The sequence below is a fragment of the Camellia sinensis genome, chromosome 4 (genome assembly GCF_055761805.1).
Source record: "Camellia sinensis isolate YWXY chromosome 4, ASM5576180v1, whole genome shotgun sequence".
Lineage (NCBI taxonomy): Eukaryota > Viridiplantae > Streptophyta > Magnoliopsida > Ericales > Theaceae > Camellia > Camellia sinensis.
This window is the reverse complement of record NC_138964.1, coordinates 150236174-150259077: the sequence shown is the minus strand read 5'-3', so window position 1 is coordinate 150259077 and position 22904 is coordinate 150236174. Positions and strand designations below refer to the sequence as shown.

The following is a 22904-nucleotide window of genomic DNA, read 5'->3' as shown; positions in this document are numbered from 1 at the left end:
TAGCCTGAATGACATGGTTTCCTGACTTCTTGTCGGAACCACGGTTGTCCTCCTCAATTCTGAGCCGCACTATCAGTTTCTCCAATTTCATTTTTTTGCACTTATGCTTCAGATAATTCTTGAATTCTTTCTAGGATGGTGGCAATTTTTCAATGATTGCCACTACTTGGAAAGATTCATTGAAAAGCATCCCTTCCACATGTATGTCATGGAGAATTAATTGGAGATCTTGAACCTGGCTAATAGCTGTCTTGAAATCTATCATTTTAAAATCTAGAAAATGGCCGACCACAAATTTTTTTGTACCGACATCCTCTGTCTTATATTTATGATCTAGAGATTCCCACAGTTCTTTAGCAGTGCTTTTGACACTATACACATTGTATAGTGTATTGTCCTACCCATTGAGGATATAATTTTGACACAGAAAATCACCATGTTTCCATGCATCGACTGCGGCAACCACTTGCTGGTCAGTTTCTCCTACGTTCAGTGCCGGTGCTTTTTTATGTGTGAAGCGAGCCAAATTCAATGTGGTAAGATAAAACATCATCTTTTGTTGCCATATTTTAAAATCATTTCCATTGAATTTTTCTGGCTTCTCCCCATAATTTACCAGTACTTCCGGAGTCATCACTGACGTAACAGGTGTGGGGGTTTGAGTAATAATAGTCTCAGTACTGTTTATTTCAGTTGTCATAATTCTGACGAAATAATAATACACTAATTACAAATTTATACACAATATACATTACACACAAATTATATAGAATAATATTTTGTAACAAAACTCCAGTGATAAACAGTATATGAGTACTACGTTATCAAAGAAATCATTAAACAGTATATTACTACTATTTAAGAAATTAAACAGTATATGACTACTATTTAATTTCCCGAAGCAAAATATTCGTCTGTCTGACATAGAAAAAAAAAATAAAAACTGAAATCCTACTTTAAGATTGTTATACCCACAGTAGTGTGTGTATGTAAACTAAATGTATAATTAAAAGAAACAACAAAATAAAATAATTCAGAAAATAATTATATAAATTAAATACTCACAGAAATTAAAGTTGAGGCTTGTGTTGGACATAACCTCCTTAAAGTAGATTTCGCCCTCGCTCCGATGCTTTGAGTTTTAACCGGCTTCGTGTTTTAATCGGCGTCTACTTCTCAAGATGCAATGACTAACACTTGAATTTACAGCACTATAAAATTAAGTCTGGCAAACCAAAACTCTGTTGTGACTCTTTCTCTTTCTTCCTAAAAATTAAATACAGAACAGATACAGAAACGCAGAGAAGAACAAAAGGAGAAAGACAAAATTCTGAGGGAAAAAATTGATCTCTGAATTGCTAGAAGGCTGGCCTTTTATAGGAGGAATGGTGGTTGTTCGAATAGGTGCCAACAGATAGGCAACTATTCGAACAGATTCAATAACAGTTTGGACATATTCAGGTTTTGAACCCTTTGAACCTGTTAGGATGGGTTTGAACTCGTTAGGGATTTGTTTGGGTGAAGGAAAAAGCTTGGACCAATTTATTTTGAATTTTGAAACCAAAATTAAAAATAAAGAAATAAATTACAAAAGTTTTTGGCCCAAAAAGATAAGTATTAGGCCGGACAAGCCCAGCCCAACCCAACCTCACATTGTGCACCCATGCCCATACTGTGTGGTTTTTGTTTTGGGGCTAATGGGTGTAGCCCACTTTACTCATAACCTCACCCTTCCACAAATTTGGGTACCCCTTGAGGTCCATCCCAAGTATCCCAAGCTAATTAAGGTATATAAACACATTCAAAACCTTAAGCCTTTCCAATGTGGGACAAACACATTTCACAAATGTGTAGAAAACCCACCTAAAGCCATTCCATGAATCCGAAAACGCGTGTTGAATTATCATTCATCCGGAAATGGTTTTGAGCAATCAAATACACGGTTTTATTCACTCTGCAGCATTAAACATGAACTAAATAAAAAACGTTAAAAATAACGATTGGGTCCCACCTTAATTAATGTTCAAAGTTAGCAAAAAATAAAGATTTTCTAAAGCCATTTTCCAACGAAGAGAGACTAGGTATAGTCACGGCACGGAGTGGGTTTGTCATCCCCCGCCCCCGCTACAGGTGGAATTTTTTAACTCCATTCCCGTCCCCGCAGATACCCTCAGATACCCGACACTCGTGGATACCCGACTACATTTCAAATAGTCAAAAAATTTGAGAACTATTTAAATCCTTAACACACTAAATAATTTCTTTTATTTCCATATATATAAATAGTGAGACTTTTAGGATTATTATTCATTTATAATTAAACAGAATAACAGATTTTTAGTATTCTTTTCTTATATCTAATTATATTATATATATATATATTATTAATTATATCGGGTCGGGTTTGGATCGGGAGAGACGATATCCGTTCCCGTTGCGAGTGACCAAAATGTAATTCACCCCTGTCCCACATAAGTGTCGGGTCGCTTAAAATCCGCCTGATTCGTGTGGGTATGAACAGGTCCTGCAGATCGGATTAAAATGACCATCTCTAAAGGAGATGCTTCTCATTGCTCAGCGAAGCAAGAGAGGGCATAAAATTTGAGGAGAGAGATGACACCATCCTCAAATAAAAGAAATTTAAAAAATCACATCTATTAGAAGAATGGTAATTTTTCTTAAATCGTGATAGATTTTTTAGGGTTTTTGTATTTTGTTATTTGTAGTTTGTGTTAGGTTTCTTATTTGGTCCTCTGAGATCTTATTATTGTTTTTTTTTTTGTGTGTGTGTTGTTTTTTTTTTTTAGTATCTATATTTGCGTTTAATTTTCCTCAAAAAAAGAAATTAAAAAAAAAATTCCTACGTAAAAGGAGGAAGCTGTTTTTTGTCAAGACAGCTTTTTCCTAGTAGAAAAAAAACAACGGACACAACCTCGCTCCATTTTGATCCTCACTTGCATGTTCGCTTTGTCGTATCATCTCCACTTGTATTTATAAAAAATTTCTTGTCAATATGTCTGCTTGTAAAATGTATACGTCATTTTGGAAAAGGTTGTGCAAAATACAGTTGAAATTTATGATCCGCCTTCGAAATCATCCTGTCCTATCATAATTAATACATTTTTTTTTTACTTCTGATGAAATATCTGTGAATTTTGTAGTTTATATTATTCATTAAGGATAGTTTAGTACTTTAGATTATTAGGGATTATTAGGGTTTCGTTTGAACCAAAACCAAAACCAGCAAGTGAGACGAGCTGTTTCGATGACGACCTTGCGAAGAAAGAGGCAGAGCTGCGAGAAGAGCTGCTTCGATGACCTTGCGAAGAGAGAGACAGAGCTGCGATGGCCTTGCGATTGAAGGAGAGAGAGCTGCGATGTGCGATGAGAGACAGAGCTTCGATGGTCGATGATGACCTACGAGGTATGCTACTGTTTGTAACCTTGCTCTGATACCATGATAACAGATGACAAAACTTGTGTATATTGATTAATCAAAAGAATTACAAAATATATAAACGAAACCCTAATAATCCCTAATAATCTAAAGTACTAAACTATCCTTAATGAATAATATAAACTACATAATTCACACCCCCCCTCAAACTGAGGATGCGAGCGCAGAAAGCATCGAAAGTTTGCCAATAAGAAAACGAAAACGAGCAACAGTATGAGTCTTCGTAAAAAAATCGGCCAACTGAACAGATGAGGGAACAAAAGGGAGAGTAATAGTGCCAGCCTGAAGATGCTGTCTGACAAAGTGACAATCTATTTCAACATGAACAAAACCCTAATAATCCCTAATAATCTAAAGTACTAAACTATCCTTAATGAATAATATAAACTACATAATTTGATACAAATTAGTAATATATATATATATATATGAAAAATATTATATAAATTCGTGTTATATATTATGTAAATATTTAATAATTATTTAAGGTTATTCTTTAATCAAATAATAAATTGAAATCGCCAAACTATGATTTAATTACGGATAACAAATTGTCAATTCATCATTCACAATTTAATTTTAATTTTATTTTCAAACTGCATTGCTCCCCTACTGTTTGGTGTGATACGGCCGACTAAGCCCCACCTGAATCCATTCATGATTTATAAGGTTTGGGAAGAGAAGTCCAACCTGCCCTGCCAATGTGGGCGGGTTGAGAATAAAGTTTAGGCTCGATCTCGACCGATTTCAAATGTTATTATATAGTACAGCTCGGTTCAAATTCATCCAAGTCTGACAACCTATGTCCATTCTTATATCATTAAGAACATTATTTACGCCCACATTGAATTACTGCCAAACAATTTTCTTTATTTAACAAACTTCTCAAAACATTTATTAAAACGGTTTTCAATCGTCAAATCATTCAAGAATTTAAGTACAAAATTACAAACATATCGGATTTGTATGCACCACTAATATATATACTATTTAGATCTTGGACTTTTTATTCCTACAATTTTAGGATTTTTTTTATTTTATTTTATTTTATTTTATTTTTTGGGTTGGATTACATGGAAGTAGGGCTGTTAAATGACTAATTTGATCAAACTTTTGTTTGATATATTTGGGGGTGGTGAGGGTCCATGATATGAGCATGCAGAACATCACCCTGATGATTACTCTATGGTAGATAATCATAGAGTTGAGGGACCATGAAAAAGTTCCATGCTTGGCTGCTGGATTAGGAAACAAACATCTGGCACATATCAATGATTTTGCTTTCAAACCAAAACAGCATGAAAAAAGAAAACATAAAAATCAAGTGAATGAGGAACCAATAAACTGTCAAGGGTTTTCCTGTCTTCAGATCAGACGACTGACAATTCATGCTTGGTGATGGGCCACTTATGCTATGTTATGATCAGATCACTACCATTCATCTAGATTTATAGTTTAAAATAGTAGGATATATAAATTATTTTGCTTTTAAAAAACAGAAAATATCCCAATACAAATTTCACTTTTTTTCACCTTTTTAGAGCCTCTGCTAGTCCGTTGTTAAAGCGAAAGCTAAAAATTAATGATCAAAAGCAACAAAAGGTACAAAGTTTTGAGAATAATGTAGCATGAAGACTAAAGGTTTTTTTTTTTCAAACCGAACCAAAGATGATGGTTGTTCATGAGCATTTATTTTTAGGTCTAATCATGCATGCTAGCTATTTCAACATTGTATAAATTAGAAGTGTGCAGCGAATATTTCGATCTGTTCAAATCAATCGAATCGAATCGAACCTATCCACCGCATTTTGGACGGATGTGTGATGACGAACGGACGGTTGCGAATTGATTTTTTTTAATCCGCCTAGTTTTGGACGGATGGTAGATTTGAGATTCCTTTAACCGCAGAACTGCCAAACCTCGAGCACCGTTAGTAATTGTAAGACTTTGTATTTTCAATTTGTTTAGATATTCTATTTGTGTTTTCAATTGAAAAAAAATTTAGATATTCTATTGTATTTTCAATTTGTATTCAATTTGAAAATCATTTTATCAAATGACAAGTGTTGATATTTAGTATTTTTATATGGAAAATATAAAGCTTAATTTTGTCATTAAAAAAAAAATCAAATTAAATAGTTTTTGAAATAAAATAAAAAAAATAATGAAATAGTTTTGATAATGTATAATTTTCTTTTATGTATTTATTATTAGTATTTGATAATTTACTTTGTAATCTTTTTGTTATGTTGAGTTGGATTGCTATTCAAAAAAAATGTTGAAAAGTTATTGTATTATATTCAAAATTTGTAAAGTTTAAACTAATTCATCAATCCGTTCAATCCGCATTCATCAATCTGACGGACGGATGCGGATTAATTTTTTTAATCTATCAATCCAACGAATTAGAGATTTTCCAATTACAACCGAATTGCGAACATCCCTTGTATAAATGGTTTGTTATCACATCTTCACAATGAAATTAATCAAATCAGATCAAGCCCACAAATCAAGGTCTAGAACTTTCTCCCCTTGGACCTAAATTAATCTAATTTAATTTGGATTGTCTAATTTGGCACATATGGGCCAATTTTTTAGTGCCCTCGTGGGTTTTTTTTTAAAAGTAAAATAGTTTTGGTAGATGTACGGGGAGTAAATATTCGGTAATGCCCGTACTCCTTCCGTCCAAGCTCCTCGTCTGTCCGATCGACCTATGAACACAACGACGGTGAGCTACTCGGCGGTGTGTGGCCGGAAAATCCCTCCGACGGTTAAGTTAGCATACTCTCAGGGATATAGAGAGAGAGAGGAGCGAGTTGAGTGTTTTGGTTTTTCTCACCAAATGATGTTCTATCCTCGGCATGGGGGGCGCAGTTATGCTTATATATTTTATGCGCTCAACTCTACACCCATTAGTCTCTTTACACGTGGTGCTGTTCTCCCATCTGTCAGCACAAATCCAGCGAACACCACCTAACCAAACCGCCAGACAACATTAGTGGGAACTCGGCAGCCCGGCGGCATCACCCTGGCCTCCTTCAACCGAGCTACTTAACGAGTCCAACAGTGCCACTAGCCGAGCTCCATCACAACCGAGCTCGATGACATTCCAGTACGGCCGAGCTCCAGACAGGTTAGGCTGGTCCGTGAGAGACCTTTCTGCCGAGCTACATGCGCGAACAATAAGCCTGGGTTGATAGACGATCATCTCAGCCGAATGGGCCCTGGACCTCAACCGAGCAATCCACTCTAGTTCAGCCAACGTTAGCTCGGTCCAAACACACTCGGACCTCTTTTTAGCTCTGTCATTACCACGACCCAAAGTCAAATTATAAAATCTCCCTCAGTAAAAAAATGCATTGCTCAATAGTCACCGAAGGCATACAGTCCTGACAAAAATCTTAAATTCATATATTGACAAGGAATATAAGGATTCTTAAGAAAAGAAGAGTCACAATGGTCCCTCAGACTACCCAAATCCCATGAGTGACTTGAAATGGGATTTGGGGTGGGTGCTATCACGCTGTCCCACCTTGTGAGGTTTGTTTTGATTATATTTTGATGATTTGAATCGATTGATATTATAAGATTTGTTGAATATATATATTATACAAGAAATAAAATTAATCGGACAAGGATAACTCTATAATCAAGTTAAATAATAATTATAAAAATTTATCAAAATCATACTAACGGTTTATTTTTCTTAAACGTAAATATGGTCCTATTATGAGTTACAGATATCTAATTAATTTAAATTTTTTATAATATATTAAACGAACCTTACATTATGAATAATTTAAATCATCATTAAAATAAATTTAAGACACCCGGACGAGCTCACAACAATGCTAACAAATTTAAATAAGATCACGGAGGAAGATCTCTTGCTGTTTTCTCTATTTTTCTTCTCATCAAAATTATTTCACAACTTGTCAGGAAGGAGGGAGATCACGTCGTGATCATCTTGAGACTATTGATACATTGCTCTAAAAGCACAAAATAACCTCGCACATTAGTAAGAAGATGATCAGTAGCGGAGTCAAAAAATTAAATTAGATGAGACACTTATTAATTATAATATTAAATAAATTTATAAAAATATTTCACGTAAATTTTTACGATTGATTTCGAGAAATATAAAAAAAAATATTATTTATAACTAATATATCATGAACAATTCAAAAAAAGAAAATATGGATACAAGTCTTAAAATAAATTATATAATGATAAAAAAAAATTTATACAAAATTTAATTAAAAATTCAATATAATGGTAATACCACGTTATCATTGGTATACAGTATCACCCACTAATAGTAAATAAACACATAGCAAATGAACTTCACATGTCAAATGTAATTAACAATCTAATAAATTTAATATATTTATAGTGAAATTACTTATATTTGCATGTTATTAATAATGACATCACCGTTACATTCAAAAATTTTCATAAATAATATGATTTATAGTAGTCGTTTCATTTTCAATCAAAACAACCATTATTATTCTCATAATTTTTAAAATGTCATTGACATTTTACTTTAATAATATTTTTGTAATTTTTTTATTTAAAACATTTTTTTTAATGTTTGCAAAATAAAAAATAAAAAAAATCCCAAAATACAAGAGACACGTGACCTCCCTGGTCTCTTACTCTCTCTGCCACTGAAGATGATGTTGCTTACGAAGTACTTTGGCTCATTTTAAAAAGTGGGTTGAAAGTTAATTCTCAACGTTTAACCCACTTCTCCATTCACATAAAAAAACCAAAAAATCAAAAAAATTAAAAAAAAAAATTTTAATCACCTTTTCAAAACACCATTTTGTGAGTTTCCTTCATAAACCAATGGAAAGAAGAGTTTGCCATCCGAATCATATGCCCAATTTCATTGTGGACTTGCTCTTTAATGTGAATGTGCCTTGCCATATTCCAAGAAAGGGCCTCTACATTTATTTTGGTTTGATTATAAAGCCACACTGATCTTTCAATATCTAGTAAATTTGACTTTTGCAAAATGTCATTCTCACAATAAATGCCTAGGAATCTTAATATTAGATGACAAAGGTAAAGGTAAGGAGAAATTGTAAATAAATGTAACAGTCACAAAATAATTACATTATGAATGAATATGTTTTTTGGTATAACTTTGACAAACAGAAGCGTTACATTAAACACATAAATAAACTTGCACCATGTGCTCTTTTGGGAAGCTAATAAAAAGTCAATTTTCAATTTTTTATTAATTTTGGATCATATCACCTCTCACATAACTTACTCACAAAAAGACAAAATAAGTTAAAAAAGCCAAAAAGTCAATCTTTTACCAACTTTTCCACAACACCAACATGTACACAAGGGAGTTACACCATTATGAATATGTAAGCCTTGTTTCGTTTGATTTTGGGAGAGTTGTTTTTGAAAAAAATTTCCAAAATTTTTGGTTTGTCGTTTTTCTCAAAAAAATTTCAAAATTACTTTTTCTCTCTTACACATCAATCAATCACTTTTTTTTCTCTCATCTCTCATTCTCAATCACTTTTTCTCTCACACACATTTACTCAATTATAACAAAATATCAAATCATCTTAAATTCCCAAACTCCAAAACTACTTTTAAAATATACAACCAAACAAATCAAAAAAAAAATTAAACTCTCTCCCTAAATTTTTTTTGAAAATCATTCTCTTAAAAACAAACCAAACACACCCACAATTTTTTTGCCACTATTCCACTAAAATATAATTTTTCCAAAAAATAAAGCCACTTATTGTACCATCCACAATGCCTCTTTTGATAAATAAATAGAAGTTTAAAAAACATAGAGAAAAAAAAAAACATAGAAAGGGTTTTAAGTAAAGTTACAATTTAGGAACAAGACAAGACAGTTAATTCAGCGGTCTATATAATTATCGCTTTAGAAGTTTAAGATTCAAGTCAAGCGACTATAACTTTTTTGTTGTAATAACTTACTAGCCCCCTAGCATACATAGTTAAAAATAAAAAATAAAAAATTAAAGGTTACAATTTGATTTGGATTAACTAACAACAATTAGGTTGCCGAGATCTGATCAATAACTCAATCCAAATTTATGGATGATTTGGACAACATCAATGATGTTGTTGGTTACTTTGTGACATGATTCCCATGCCCATAATAATCTTAAGCCCTAATCAACTGGTTCATGAAAGGTCCATCTATCCAACAACTTAAAGAGCAAAAGAAAAAGAGTGTTGTTATTTAGACCTAAAAATTTAATAATGTGTCACTCTATTAAAATATCTATATTAATTCTATCTCTTTCATTTATTTTCTAATCATTAATCAATTATCTTGTTGATACATCATTAAATTTAAAAAATATATCTAAAAAATAAACTTGTATATCATTTTCTTAAAAAAAAAAGAAGTTAGGCACACAAAATGGACACTGCATTTGATTCAGACAATACCATCTCTACTTATTCTAACACTATGTTTAGTTGGAGATTTGGAAATAGATTTAAACAGGAAAAGAAAAAAAAAGTAAGTGAAATATGAATAAAATATATTTACATTTCACTTAATTTTGCAAACATTTTTTTTTTTTTTTCGAATTTCTTTTCAAATTTCCTCACCAAACAGAGCCTAACTGATCCATGAAAGCGTAATAGAAACCATGTGTACGGGTTTGTACTATGTATACTTCCCTAATTCTAATTGATCCGCGTGATAGATTCAGCTTGTTTAGTTTCGTTTTTCTAAAAATAATTTTTAGAAAATTTTATTTTTTTATTTTTTGTATTTTTTGTATTTTTAATGAATTTTTTTTAATATTTTAAACATTTTTTTTAATTTTTAAATATGCCTAACATAAATATACCTAAAAAGTAAAAAAATTATGAAAAAAAATTCGCTAAATACCAAAAATATATATATATATATAAAAAAAACAAGAATTCAGTACATTTTTTGTATTTTTATGTATTTATTAATTTTTTAAAATATTTTTTTATAATTTTTTTACTTTTTAGATACATCTAAGTAAGGTATATTTAAAAAACTAAAAAAATATTTAAAATTTTAAAAATATTCACTAAAAACAAAAAAATACGAAAAATAAAAAATTAAATTTTTAAAAAATTTAATCTAAAAAATTTAAACCAAACACACAGTGTTTGTACTGTGTACTCTGTGTCTGTACTAGCCCCGAAAGAGCTACAATCACAAAAAATGAATGATCATGTATTAAACAACGATTTTTTTTTTTTAATATTCTAAAGAGAAAAAAAACAATTTAGAGAATTGATTCACTTCTCAAACTATTTAGAAAATTAAGTTACTTTTTAAAATTACATTTTGAAATTGAAGTTGAATTTTTAACATGTAATTTCAAAAAGTGAAATCTATATTATCGTAAATTACATTTTCAACTTGCGATTTTAAGATGAAATTAAATGTTGAAAATACAATTTCAATTTAAAATTGTATTTTCAAAATGCGATTTTAAAAAATATGCTAGTTTTCCAAATAATTTGAAAAGTGAGTCAATTCTCTAAATTATTATTTTTTTAAAATATTTAAAAAAATTAAAAAAAACTCATTAAACAACCATAAGAGGGAAATAACTACTAAGAATTTGAAATAAAAAAAAATAAATTTAACCCCAAAAAAAAAAATACACAACACATTCACATAGGTGTGTAAACTTACACGTGTTCCTATTGTTGACACCATAAATAATAATATTATTATTATTGCAGTACATATGGCATTTTCTTGATTAATCAGGAGTTAAGAGAAGTTACAAAGTTAATAGTCTTGCATAGTGGGACATGAAAGACAAGGTAGATGAAGTTAAACTACATGTGCAAAATATAATGGACAAAGTGATTTGGTGGAAGACATGGAGAGATATGTGACATTGTGAGAATAAAGGTGAAAGAGTGGATAGTTTAGATGGTTATTTGGTAGTTATTGCTAGAAATTTTTTCCTATAAATAGCCATTGATAGCTACATTTACAAGCCCCAAAACCAGATCCAAAAGACAGTTTATTTACTTTACATTTTTCTTGCTGGTCCTTTATTTTTCTGTATTGCACTTCGAATTCCTAAGAATAGTTTTAAGATAGTCTGTTGCTATAATCTCCTTTGAAGCTGTAAAAGTGCGAAGGTACAACTGTAAACTCTTATTTGCTTAATAAAATTTGATTTCTAACACTGTTTTTTCCTCTTTCTTTTACTTTGATTAGTCTTATTAATTTTCTCCTAAAATCAAGTCACCAGTAAAAGTACTATTCATTGAGGCTAAAAAAAACTTCAAAGCAATCATCTAACTAATTAATTGGCATTTACTAATCTTTGTAAAGATTTATTAATCCTTATTAGTACGCTCAAATTACATTTCTAACCTTCGAAAATCAAAAAAATCGACACATTTTTTTCCTGTTTAATTGTGTATTTAAAACTGCTTGGCCAAAAAAAATATATATATAAACTAAGAGTGAGGACATCAATATTTCCAAGCGTTTTAGGACACATGTTGACTTTAATACTGTATTTGATTGAAAATTTTGAAAAGAGAAAAGGAAAAGTTAAGTAAAATGTGAATAAAATATACTTATATTTCATCTAATTTTACACATCTTTTCTTCTTTTCTTTTCAATTTTTTTTTTAAAATTTCCTAACCAAATAAAGCGTAAAATGCATGAGTGACTTCTAGCCACCGCCATTGATCAATTTCCACATATTTGAGCAGTCTAAAGCCAACAACCAGTCAGTTTGCACTAATACGCAATCACTTTCGATGGCCTCCAAATTACACGTATTCTTGTAGGCCAAAGGCCATTGTTGCTCTCCTTTTCACAACCTAGGGCTGCTATTGCCCAGGTCAACTAAATCAAAGGCATCTTACAAACACAATATGCTTTCAAAATCAATGTCGTATTAAGGATTTGGTAACAACTAATCCGGATTGATAAAACACAAAATAGTGAAAAATAAATAAACAATAATTGTAATCACATGCGCACACAAGAACACAAAATTTATGTACTTCAACTCAAAATTAGAGTTACATCCATGGTCGCTACGGGTTTACAATAATCAGAAAGTGAGAATACAAAAGATTGCCAACCCCTACATATACATATAACTAGGGCTACATGTCACATACGGAATTACCAAAATAGCCTAACTACAAATTCAGGCAAGGGGTCTTTGGCCTCCCTACAATGCCCACCAACTTACCGCAAAGTTGAATCCGTGGTCGAGAGATTAGTGTCAAATACTTATCAAAATCTAATATATATGAGTTCCTCATAATACTGATTAAAACCAAATCGAAAATGTCGAGCTAGAATGAAAATTAGATTTCTACGGCATAACAGGTGAAAATGAGAGCTGAGAGAAGCAAACTTGTTTCATTGCTAATTTTTAAGTCCTTATCATCCATTGGATTTACAACAACAACAACAAAATTAAATTAACAAATGTGCTAAGAAATCCTGTGAAGGACGGCTAATTTATACGACTTTAGCATGTAATAAGATGAGAGATGAGAAAAGAGAATTATGGAATAGCTTGTCCCACAAATAGAGCTACACAAGAGCCCTTGAGGGAGCAAGATTTCACAAGACCGCATTGTAGCTCCACGACACACAGTTAAACAGACGGGAAATATTTGTTGAGATTGAAGGGGAGGGAATAGAATTCCTCACTTCGTGTATCAGTCTTAAAAGAACGGAATTTGTCCCACCAATGCTTACCCCTATCTTTCCTTATTACAGGATCCTTGTGTAATGTGTTGTCCAGGAAATACGCCAACAAGCCCGCAACAAACGCCTCAGATGAGAAAGGAACATTAACCATATCATTAAACTGCCAATTAACAAATAAAAAATAAAAAGTTAAAACATTTTTTGTCAGTGGAGCTCTCGAACAACCATAACATGATTCAAGCAAAACATATAAAAATTCAACGTTGGTGGAGTTGCGTACCCATCTTGCTGTTGTGTGAACCGGGCCATATCCATTAATTGCAGTGTACTCGTTGAAGTACTGGGGTATAGACAAGCCCAAAAAGATAGAGAAGCCCAGTATGAATTTCGTTCGGAAGCTGTTGAGATTGCAGAACTGAAGGAAACTTAAACCTACTGAACCTGCACTCACATGGTGAAAGCAAAGATACATAGTTAACAAAAAATGATACTGGAGATGCATAATCTAAAAACAGATCAAAAAATCGGATTCCAAGAATGTCTGCTAGCTGCTAAGAAGCATGGACACTACTAAGAAGGTGCGTGCGCGCCCATGTCATGTCTGTGTTCGACATTGACACCCATTGGACAATTCTCGACATTAGTCAGACACACGTCCTAAAGTGTCATTATTTTTTAAATTTTTTTAGACCCACACAAGCCTCAGACACTTGGAGAGACACACATGTCCACTGCTTAGACAAATATGAAACATTATAAATCTAAAACAAAATTACTTAAATGATACAATGTTTAAAATATATATATAAATTTATACTTTTAATTCTTCCCCCTTTAAACTTTAAGAATTAAAGTTATGTTACATTGTTCTTTATCTTTTAAAGAAATATATATATATGACATAAAAAATATATAAAATCATATATCCAGTGCGTGTACCCCATGTGTTGTGAGTCGTGACCTACATTTTTAAATTGACATGTCGGCATGTCAGTGTCCATGTTTGTGCTTCTTAGGCTAGCTAACTAGTAAAATCATAGAAACTTACCCACATAAGCAAAGAAAAGGCAATATAAAGCAGCAACTATAGGTGCTGGAATTGAGGCAAAGACTGCTCCAAATTTTCCTGAAAATGTAGAAATTATTGATAATTAACCAAAAAAAGCTCTCTCTCTCTCTCTCTCCACAATAGACTAATGATGAAAATAACTTCTCTCTCTCTCTCTCTGTTTAACAAACATAAAATTCACAATAGACTAATGATGAAAATGACTTTTCATGTTTTAAAAATCTCATTTGCAAACAACTCACCAAGAATGGAAAAGAAAATCATGAACGCGGCAGATATTTGCACAACCCTTCTACTGCCAACACGAGTCAAAGCTAAAAGACCAGCATTCTCACTGCAGATAAATGAAGCAAACTTGTTGGTAAGTCAGTGTTTCAACTGATATAAATAGAATGCTAATGAGTTACAAAGGGTTTTCATTGTTAACGTCTTACATGGATACCGAGGATCCATTCACAGTTCCAAACAACCCAGAAAGTAAAATTCCAATTCCCTAGACAAAAAATGAGTAGTTAGTTCAAAGCAAACAGGTATTTAATCTTCACCTGACAGAAGGTTGAGAAATTTGCATTTTGTTGTTTTAGGCAGCAGAAACAGAGAAACTTGGCCAATATAGGAACCATCCTTGCAAAGGTTATATAATAGACAATTTCAAAACTTTCATTACGATCATCTTTTGCTTACCAATATTTCAACATTTTCAAATATATACAGATTATATGTCTGCTTGCTTGGTATAGTGCCCATTTTCTATGGTTCACCAACATTCAATTTGTCTTTCTTCTTTCTTTCCTGCTTTTCAAAATACTAATGCCAGGGTGGGGGAGGGGGAGAAAAGAAAGAAGATTGACAAATTGTGGCAAGAGACGTAAGATACTTGGTGCAAATATTATCAATAATGCGATTCTGAATCATTTTGCAAATAGTAGATCTTTCTATCTTTTGCATGAAAGAATACTTTTTCACTTTCAAACACTATCCCGCACCCAATCATTGAGGATGCAATTTTTACCTTATTACTATAGAAAGAATATTATTAATGGTGCAAATTTACTTTCAATAATGTCTTTCTTTTTCAACCAGGAATCTAAAACTTGTAATCTTAAGCACAATCATACTAACAACAAAGAACGCAACAAGTTCTGAATTTACCTGCCAACCGACGCCTCGGCTGAGAACAGAAGGCGGCAAGGGAGTTGCACTCGCATATCTTGAAACAGCAATAAAGCCTCCAGTGGACTGCTCAAATCATTGAAAGCATATAAGAAATAAGCTATTTATGCGGGATTGATATATGAAATGAGACCCAAGAGCTGAAAATTTAGTCTGGAATAAAGAGACACGGACAATAATGATGATGCAAGAACAATCTAATGCCCATTAAGACATGTGCCTGTCTGGTCATAATGGATATCAACCTTTACGAAATGTTTTCGAGGTGTTGAATAGAAAATAGTTGAGTTTCCCAACCAACAACTCATCAACAAAGCATCAAGATGTGCAACAAAGGAATCGAGGAAGAAAAGTACTCCTAAACCCTAATGCTCTGTTTGGTTCATCGTAATATTCATTATCATGATTGGTTCGCTAAAAAATGATGGTAAATGTATTACAAATGGAATCATCATCCTTCACCATCATAGAGATTAGTCATTCCATAAGGAAGCTAAGCAATGAACCAATGAACCAAACACTACATATTCCATTCCATTATATTTGATTCCAATGAACCAAACACTACATAAGGACCTATATATGCTGTGGAGGATATTGATCTATAACTGAAGATGATGGCAATAACAATCACTAACACAATAACAATGACAATGCACTTTGGTCATTCATTAAGTTGCATCAAGATGAGAAACAAACCTCTACGAGAGCAACAAATGAAGTAAACATCATGGCAAAGGCTTCACCAGCATCAAACGAAGGTGGTCCCCATTGAAAGGGATAGGGAATGCTTATCCTGGAAATGCAAACATCAGTACAAACATAAGGAATATTCTTGCAAGCCATACCATATTTTCATGTACTAATGCATTAAATGAAGCAAACAATGGACTCTCATTCATCACACCTCAACCAGAATTTTTATTTCAAGACATACGTAATATGGAAAACAAATAAAGAAAACAAGCATTTTGGTAAAAGAGAAGCTTCATTTAAACTTCACACAACAGAATTAGAATGCAGTGTATAGCCTTTTCCATTTGGATTATAATCGAGATAAACACTAAACCCTATTAGCTTATTCAGTTTGCTTGCATGTAAGCTTATAGAGCCATAAAAAAAAAAAATCTACATATACATATATATCTTCTTCATTGGTGATACTCACTTTCATGTATTCAATAACAAAACTGCATGATACAACAGCACCAGTTTCTTGTGGAAACCTCATTGAATGAACCGGAAAAGTTTGAGGACATAGTAACAATACCTCTAAATGTGGAATTTAATCATCGACAATGCTAAGATAACCAACTGGCAACAGGGAACATGTGCTTACCAAGGAGCACCATCAATAAGTCCAGACCGATCAGTACGGCAACTAATCTGTGTTTTTGGTGGTTTACCATTATAGGCCCCGCCTACAGTGAGTAGAAGAGCATAAATCCATACAATAACCACTGAAAATATTACAGCAAAACGTTCAAAGATGTGTTGTCCTCTGCGCAACACATGGGACAGATACTGCAGATAACAAATGAGAGTGATGCTTTTAGCTTAAATTTTTCGGGATATTTTGAAAGCAAAGCAGAAAGAAAAACAAATGGTTATTATAAGTAATGGAATAAAATTTGTAACGCATCAAAAGACCTTACCTGTGAGAAAAAAACTAAAATGATAAGCTGTGGCAGCCCAATTTCGATGCATTTAGCGACCTAGACAACAAAGTCAACAGTTCATATCCAATAGGGATACAATGATAAACCAGATGGAACAACTACGCATGCATGCCCACAAGCAACAACCCCAACCCAAACCCTTCCACCCCGTAATATACACCCAGAGTAAGGGCCTGTTCGGTGCAGCTTCTTGCAAGCTAAAAGTTGATAATAGAAAGCAGAAACTAAAAGCATCTCTTCCCTTGGTTCTGAATAATCAGCCATTTTCAACTTATTAAGCTATTTCTGTCTCATAAGTTGTAAACAAAAGATACAACAAACAGTTTTGCACATAATTCCCCACCCCCCCAAAAACAAAGGCTATAAGCATATCCCAATAAGCTGCACCAAACAGGCCCTAAAACCCATGAATCCATGATCATCCAAGTGCAGTAAAAGTTTACCTACCCCAGGAAAACCAAACTCATAGAGTCCAAAGCCAGCAAGAGCAACCAAAGGAACAGCTGAGAGTGGACTCAAGAACCTGAAAAAACAGAGCATGGATTTGGGACATTTCAGTAGATGTAATATTAAAATTTCTCAGCTCCTGGTCAGAGCAAAGATTGGATTGCACAAGGAGAAACAAAAGGCTATGTGTAACTCAAGAAATAAATTGTGCTTCATATATCAGATTGACTTAGAGCAATTTAGCCAACACAAACCAACCTGAGTAAGACTAACTAGAATGATATCATTAGAACTTGACTCAAAAAAATCCAAGCTGACTATGTACTGTAATTACAAATTTGAGAGAGAGAGAGAGAGTCCAAGTTGACTAAGCATAGTCTAGAGTTTCATGCATTTTGTAGATTATGAACCAACCTTGTGACATTTCTCCAAAGACCACTGAAACCTAGGACAATCTGAAGAGTTGAAGCAACAATGAGTGCACCCTGGATTGCCCGCATTGTCTTTTTAAATTTCTGAGAAGGCAATAAAAAATTTATCACAAGGTTAGAACCAAATATCAATAAGATTAATCTAGAGTTTGAACATGCAATTCCAAACTTCCTTTCTTTCCCTCTTTTTTTTAAAAAAAATCTCTGACCAAAAGAACATACGTAATGAAATGAAAATGTGTGCACTTAAACGTTGTGCACCAATGCTAATTTAATTATGTGCTTTTATGTTTAATAAGCATTACGAGTTAACACAAAATTCAATGTGCCATGCAAAAACCACGAAATATAACACAGCATGGATCTAGATCACAAACCGCTGTAGGATCTGACTCATTGTTGAATCGACCAGAGAGGATAATTGAAATTGTGGCCGCGACAAATGTATATGACCCTCCAATCACAGCAGGCAATCTAGTCCCGAAAGTTGTCTGCAGTATTGTGTTCAATCCAGCAACAAAGAGTAGTGTCTGGATCACCTTTGCTTTCTCCTCCTAGAAGAACAGCAAACGAGGTTCAAGATAGATTATTAAACATTAGTAATTGCAAAAAACGCATAATAAAAGAAACCAACATGAAATGAATATTTTCATAGTTAGGCCTTACATTCCCTCCCCCCATTTGAGGAACGAGAGCAGTGGGAATGATAACTGTTGTCCCGAGCATCACCAAATAATGTTGAAACCCGAGGAGGATAGCCTCAGCTGCATCAGAAACGCATCACAAATTTGATGATTTAGGTGAACCTCGTGATGATAGATAAAGGCATAATAAGAAACAAAATGGTCGTACCAAATTTACTAAAATCAGACTTGAAAAGAACAATATATGTAGATTGGCACAATCTTTTATCAAATTTAAGAAAGATTGTAGTCAATCCCAAATTGTTCTGATAAAGTTAAAATCACTGGGGTTTTAAGTTTTACTGTTGTGAATCGAGTCAATTGACAATGGAGATACCAAAAAGAATATTTAATGTATAACAAGGATTCCAATAAACATAGAAAAAGCTTCAAATTGGCAAGGATAAGCACATAGATTGAGTTGCAAGAAACATTAAACAAAACCCAAATTACCAATACATCACACTGAAAATAGGCCCAAATTGTTGGTAAAAAAAAACGCCACACCCAATTTAGCCATGATATTATTACTATAAGGGTTAATTCCCCATTTTTTCTATTTCATCCCTAACCTATCAATTTCATCTATTTAGTCCCAAAAGTTTCTGATTTCAGTTCATATGGTCCAATTGCAGATAATTGTGTACAAATTTTAGTAACTGTTGAAGCTTGATTTGACGGGGCAAAAAAGGCATTTCAAAATTTGAACAACTTAAACCATATAACCAAATACTTAATTTTCTTACTATTTTTGAACAAACTATACCCCACAAACGATTTGATGAGTGTTTCGCAGTAAGGTTAAATTGTTCAAATTTTGAAATGACATTTTTCACAATCAATTTAGACTTGACCCATTTGTACAATCGTCTTCAATTGCACTAAATTTATTCAAATTAAAATTTTAAGGACTAAATAGATAAAATTGATAAAATTAAAATAAAAAATAAAAAATAAATAAAAAACTTTAAGAACAAAATAGATGATATTGATAGTTTAGGGATGAAATAATGACATAGAAAAATAAATGTGAAATTAACCCCTAGTATTTTTTGAACAAGAACAGATTATTTGGGTTAGTACAGGCATAAAAGATAAGGAAAAAGGACACCAACCAAGAAAAACAAAAGATTGAAAATGCAAATACATGGGAAAGCTTAACAAAAAAAGAATTACAGACCTTTAAGAAAAAGAATCAACTAGATTCAGAAAATTAGAACCCCATAGGTGGCTAGATTCAATGTTAACACATATATGTATAGATATGTACACACGTAGTTATATCTATAAGAATCAATCTAAGAATATGCCCAAAAAAATCAAAAATCAAAATACAGAATCTAAGTAAACAAACAGTGAATGTCAGATACTCACGCCATGGGGGAGGACTAGTAATGCAGTAGGAAACATTAGGAAGTTGATCCTTTGGTGGGTGTGGCGCTGGCTCATCTGCCTTTGCTGGAGCACCTCCTCCTGCCATAGCTTTCTCTCTCTACTCTCTCACTCTCACTAAAAAAGTTACCCCAAAATGTACTGAATCTCAGAGCAGTCCCAAAACCCAAATCTGCAAACAACCCAGATCCTAAATCTCTCAGAAACCCACGAAAATGGGAAGAAATTTTGAAGAAAAAGCTCAAGGTTTTGAGTACCCAGAAAGCTCAATCAGTGAGAGATGAACCAAATAACACTGACAAGATTGGAACAAACAACCCACATGTCACCCACTATTATATGGAACTGTAAAAAAATAGAAAAGAAGAAAAAGGGAACCAGAAAATGAAACTGTAACAATCTTGCACAATTTACTATTATATATAATTGTAATTAGTGCATGAAAATGAAAAAGAAAAGCAAAGAAAACAACCTTGTAGTAAACTTTGAGAAGCAAAATCAAGTGGGGGGAGTGCAATAAAGTCTAAATCAAAGATCCCACTTTTATAAAAGTTCAATAAAAAGGGTAGTCGGGAAAAGGGAAAAGGAAACTTTGGATGTGATACAGCCCAAAAATCAAAAGTGAACAAAAAAAGGTCCGTAAAAAAAAAATAAAAAAATAAAGTGAGCTAAGTGAAGGCTTGGGGTTTAAGTCTCAATGGTTCAATTCTCTTTTTTTTTTGGGTTAATTTTTTGGGTGACACATAGTTAGTTAGGAAGTTCGACTTTAAGTTGTCTAATCAGTACTTGGTGTGGGTTCAATAGTCCCCCGCTATGCGCTCAAGTTGTCTAATCAATAGTTGATGTGGGTTCAATAGTCTCCCGCTATGCGAGTCCTGACCAAGTTTCTAGGTTATAGTCTCCTCGCTCGGAATGACTAACAGGACACCCTGGGACGCTACCTTGGACCTGCAGGAAGGTAGAAAAGATTTTCCTGTAACAAAAAATAAAAATAAAAAATAATGATGGATGTGTAAACACCTCTCTCTCTCTCTCTCCCCTTTCTCTGTCTAAGAAAAAATTTGATGAAGAATCTCCAACAAACTTTATTTTTTATTTTGAGTTTTTATTTTTTTATATAAAAATTTGATTTTATTGTTTTATTATTTGTCTGTTTGTTGCATCAATTACGCTCCGCGCCGTTTATACACGGTCCCACACAAAAAAAACTACATAATGATAATGATATTGACAAGGCCAACTTTACTAGATGCAAGGTTGTGTTTAAGTGTTGTTATTTTAATTGATCTGAGTGTGCCTTCTTGGTCCGAGGTAAAATCTGCCTTGGCAAAATCAGTTCCTAGTTCCTTAAAACTACACCGTTTATAGCGAGTCTTGGGGAAGGGGTCAAACGCTCAATTTGGTTTTTTTTTCTATTTATAGAAATAATAGAAATTATATTAGTAAAAATAAACTCTATAACAATAATTTTAAATTTTAAAAAAGTTATCACCTCTTTAAAAAAATGATAGATTTTAAGAAAAAAATTAGTTAAATTAATTTTTAAGATTTTAGAAATAATAAAAAAAAAAACAAAATCCAAAAAGGAAACCTAACAAAGCAAAAGGTTTTCCTAAGGAATGAGTCTTAGACTTCATTTGAAAATTAATTTTTTAAATATTTTTTAACTTTTTATAAGAAGACGTGTAAAAAATAAAAAGAAAGAATTAATTTTTTGTATTAACTTTTTTTTCCAGAGTACAATTTGTATTGGAGGGCACTCTTGTGACACGAGTAGTTTATTTTGTATATTATTAGTCATAAAATATAATAAATTATGACATTTTTGTAGATTTTTTTATATGTAATTATTATAAATATAGTAAAATTATGTGGTTAGATGTATCTTATCAAATTTATATCTTTTTTAATAATCTACATATGAGATTAGATATCTTTTTTAATAATCTATTTATGAGATTAGATAAGATGAATCATCCAAATTATCAAAATAAAATTAATTCAAAATTATGTAAATAGTAGAATTTTTACACACGTTATTGTTGAAATGACACTATTGCCCCCTTTAACGCGTGTGTGTGTGTGTGTGAGAGAGAGAGAGAGAGAGAGAGAGAGAGAGAGGGGAAGACTCCAAGCTCAACAAACTTATCAATTATTTAGAGAAATTGGGTAAAACTTTGACAATATGCGATGTTGGGATGCCAAAAGCTAGAAAACAAAGGAGGAAAAAGAAAGAACACCGACACATCTTTTTATTATCCTTTTGAATTTTAATATACAACTGGCAACCTCCAAATTTTTTATGGCTCACTCAACCCACAGTTTCTAGGTTTTGTTTTTTTTTTTTCCTAGGGTTTTTATATGTACCAAGAAAATAAATAGGGTTTTGAATTTTTTTTTATTTATTGTAATCTCACTAACAAGTACTCACAATTTTTTAAAAAATAATAAAAAAAATATTTTTAACAATTTAAAAATACTTTTTAATTCTAAAAAAAATTCTGATCATTTATCTATTATTTAAATATTTTTCACTATAATCTTCAACATTAATCAATACCTCTAGAAAACTACGAGTTAGCATTTAATAATGCGACACTGAATATTTTTGTATATTATAATTGGTTTATTATGTGATGTGTTATCACTTTTATTGATAATAGACATCGATGATAATTCGATTTTTATGATCTCGATCCGATCCAGTCTGATCCAATAACTTATAAGAGAAATTGAGATAGGTCTTTGGGGCACTAATGTAGTGTCGGCCAAAAACCCTCCGATGTTTAATTAGTGTTGTAGATCTACAAAGAATAGAGATGGAGAATTTAGGATTTTTTTGTACATATTTTGACTTTTTATAAAGGGT

The 22904-nt window shown here is 32.4% G+C and overlaps 1 protein-coding gene across 1 annotated transcript; it reads right to left on the bottom strand.

Moving 5' to 3' along the window:
- Positions 1–12845: 12845 nt before the first annotated feature.
- LOC114302987 (nucleobase-ascorbate transporter 6) lies at positions 12846–20698 on the bottom strand. Its single transcript, XM_028248132.2, has 15 exons — positions 20508–20698; positions 20018–20380; positions 18627–18724; positions 18338–18514; positions 17944–18044; positions 17530–17605; positions 17059–17118; positions 16743–16927; positions 16103–16199; positions 15383–15469; positions 14665–14723; positions 14473–14564; positions 14210–14287; positions 13442–13602; positions 12846–13321 (listed from the first exon to the last, which is right to left on the bottom strand). The coding sequence occupies exons 2-15, from the start codon at positions 20121–20123 to the stop codon at positions 13106–13108; spliced, it is 1593 nt and encodes a 530-aa protein (XP_028103933.2). The 5' UTR covers positions 20124–20380; positions 20508–20698; the 3' UTR covers positions 12846–13105.
- Positions 20699–22904: the final 2206 nt, after the last annotated feature.

What these genes read in the sequence shown, in the direction of transcription:
- LOC114302987 (XM_028248132.2), bottom strand. Translation starts at nt 20,123, where the DNA reads ATGGCAGGAGGAGGTGCTCCAGCAAAGGCAGATGAGCCAGCGCCACAC. An exon ending in TACTAGTCCTCCCCCATGGC is followed by an intron (nt 18,725 to 20,017) that starts GTGAGTATCTGA and finishes TTTCTGATGCAG; the next exon opens with CTGAGGCTATCCTCCTCGGG. An exon ending in ATGAGTCAGATCCTACAGCG is followed by an intron (nt 18,045 to 18,337) that starts GTTTGTGATCTA and finishes TTGCCTTCTCAG; the next exon opens with AAATTTAAAAAGACAATGCG.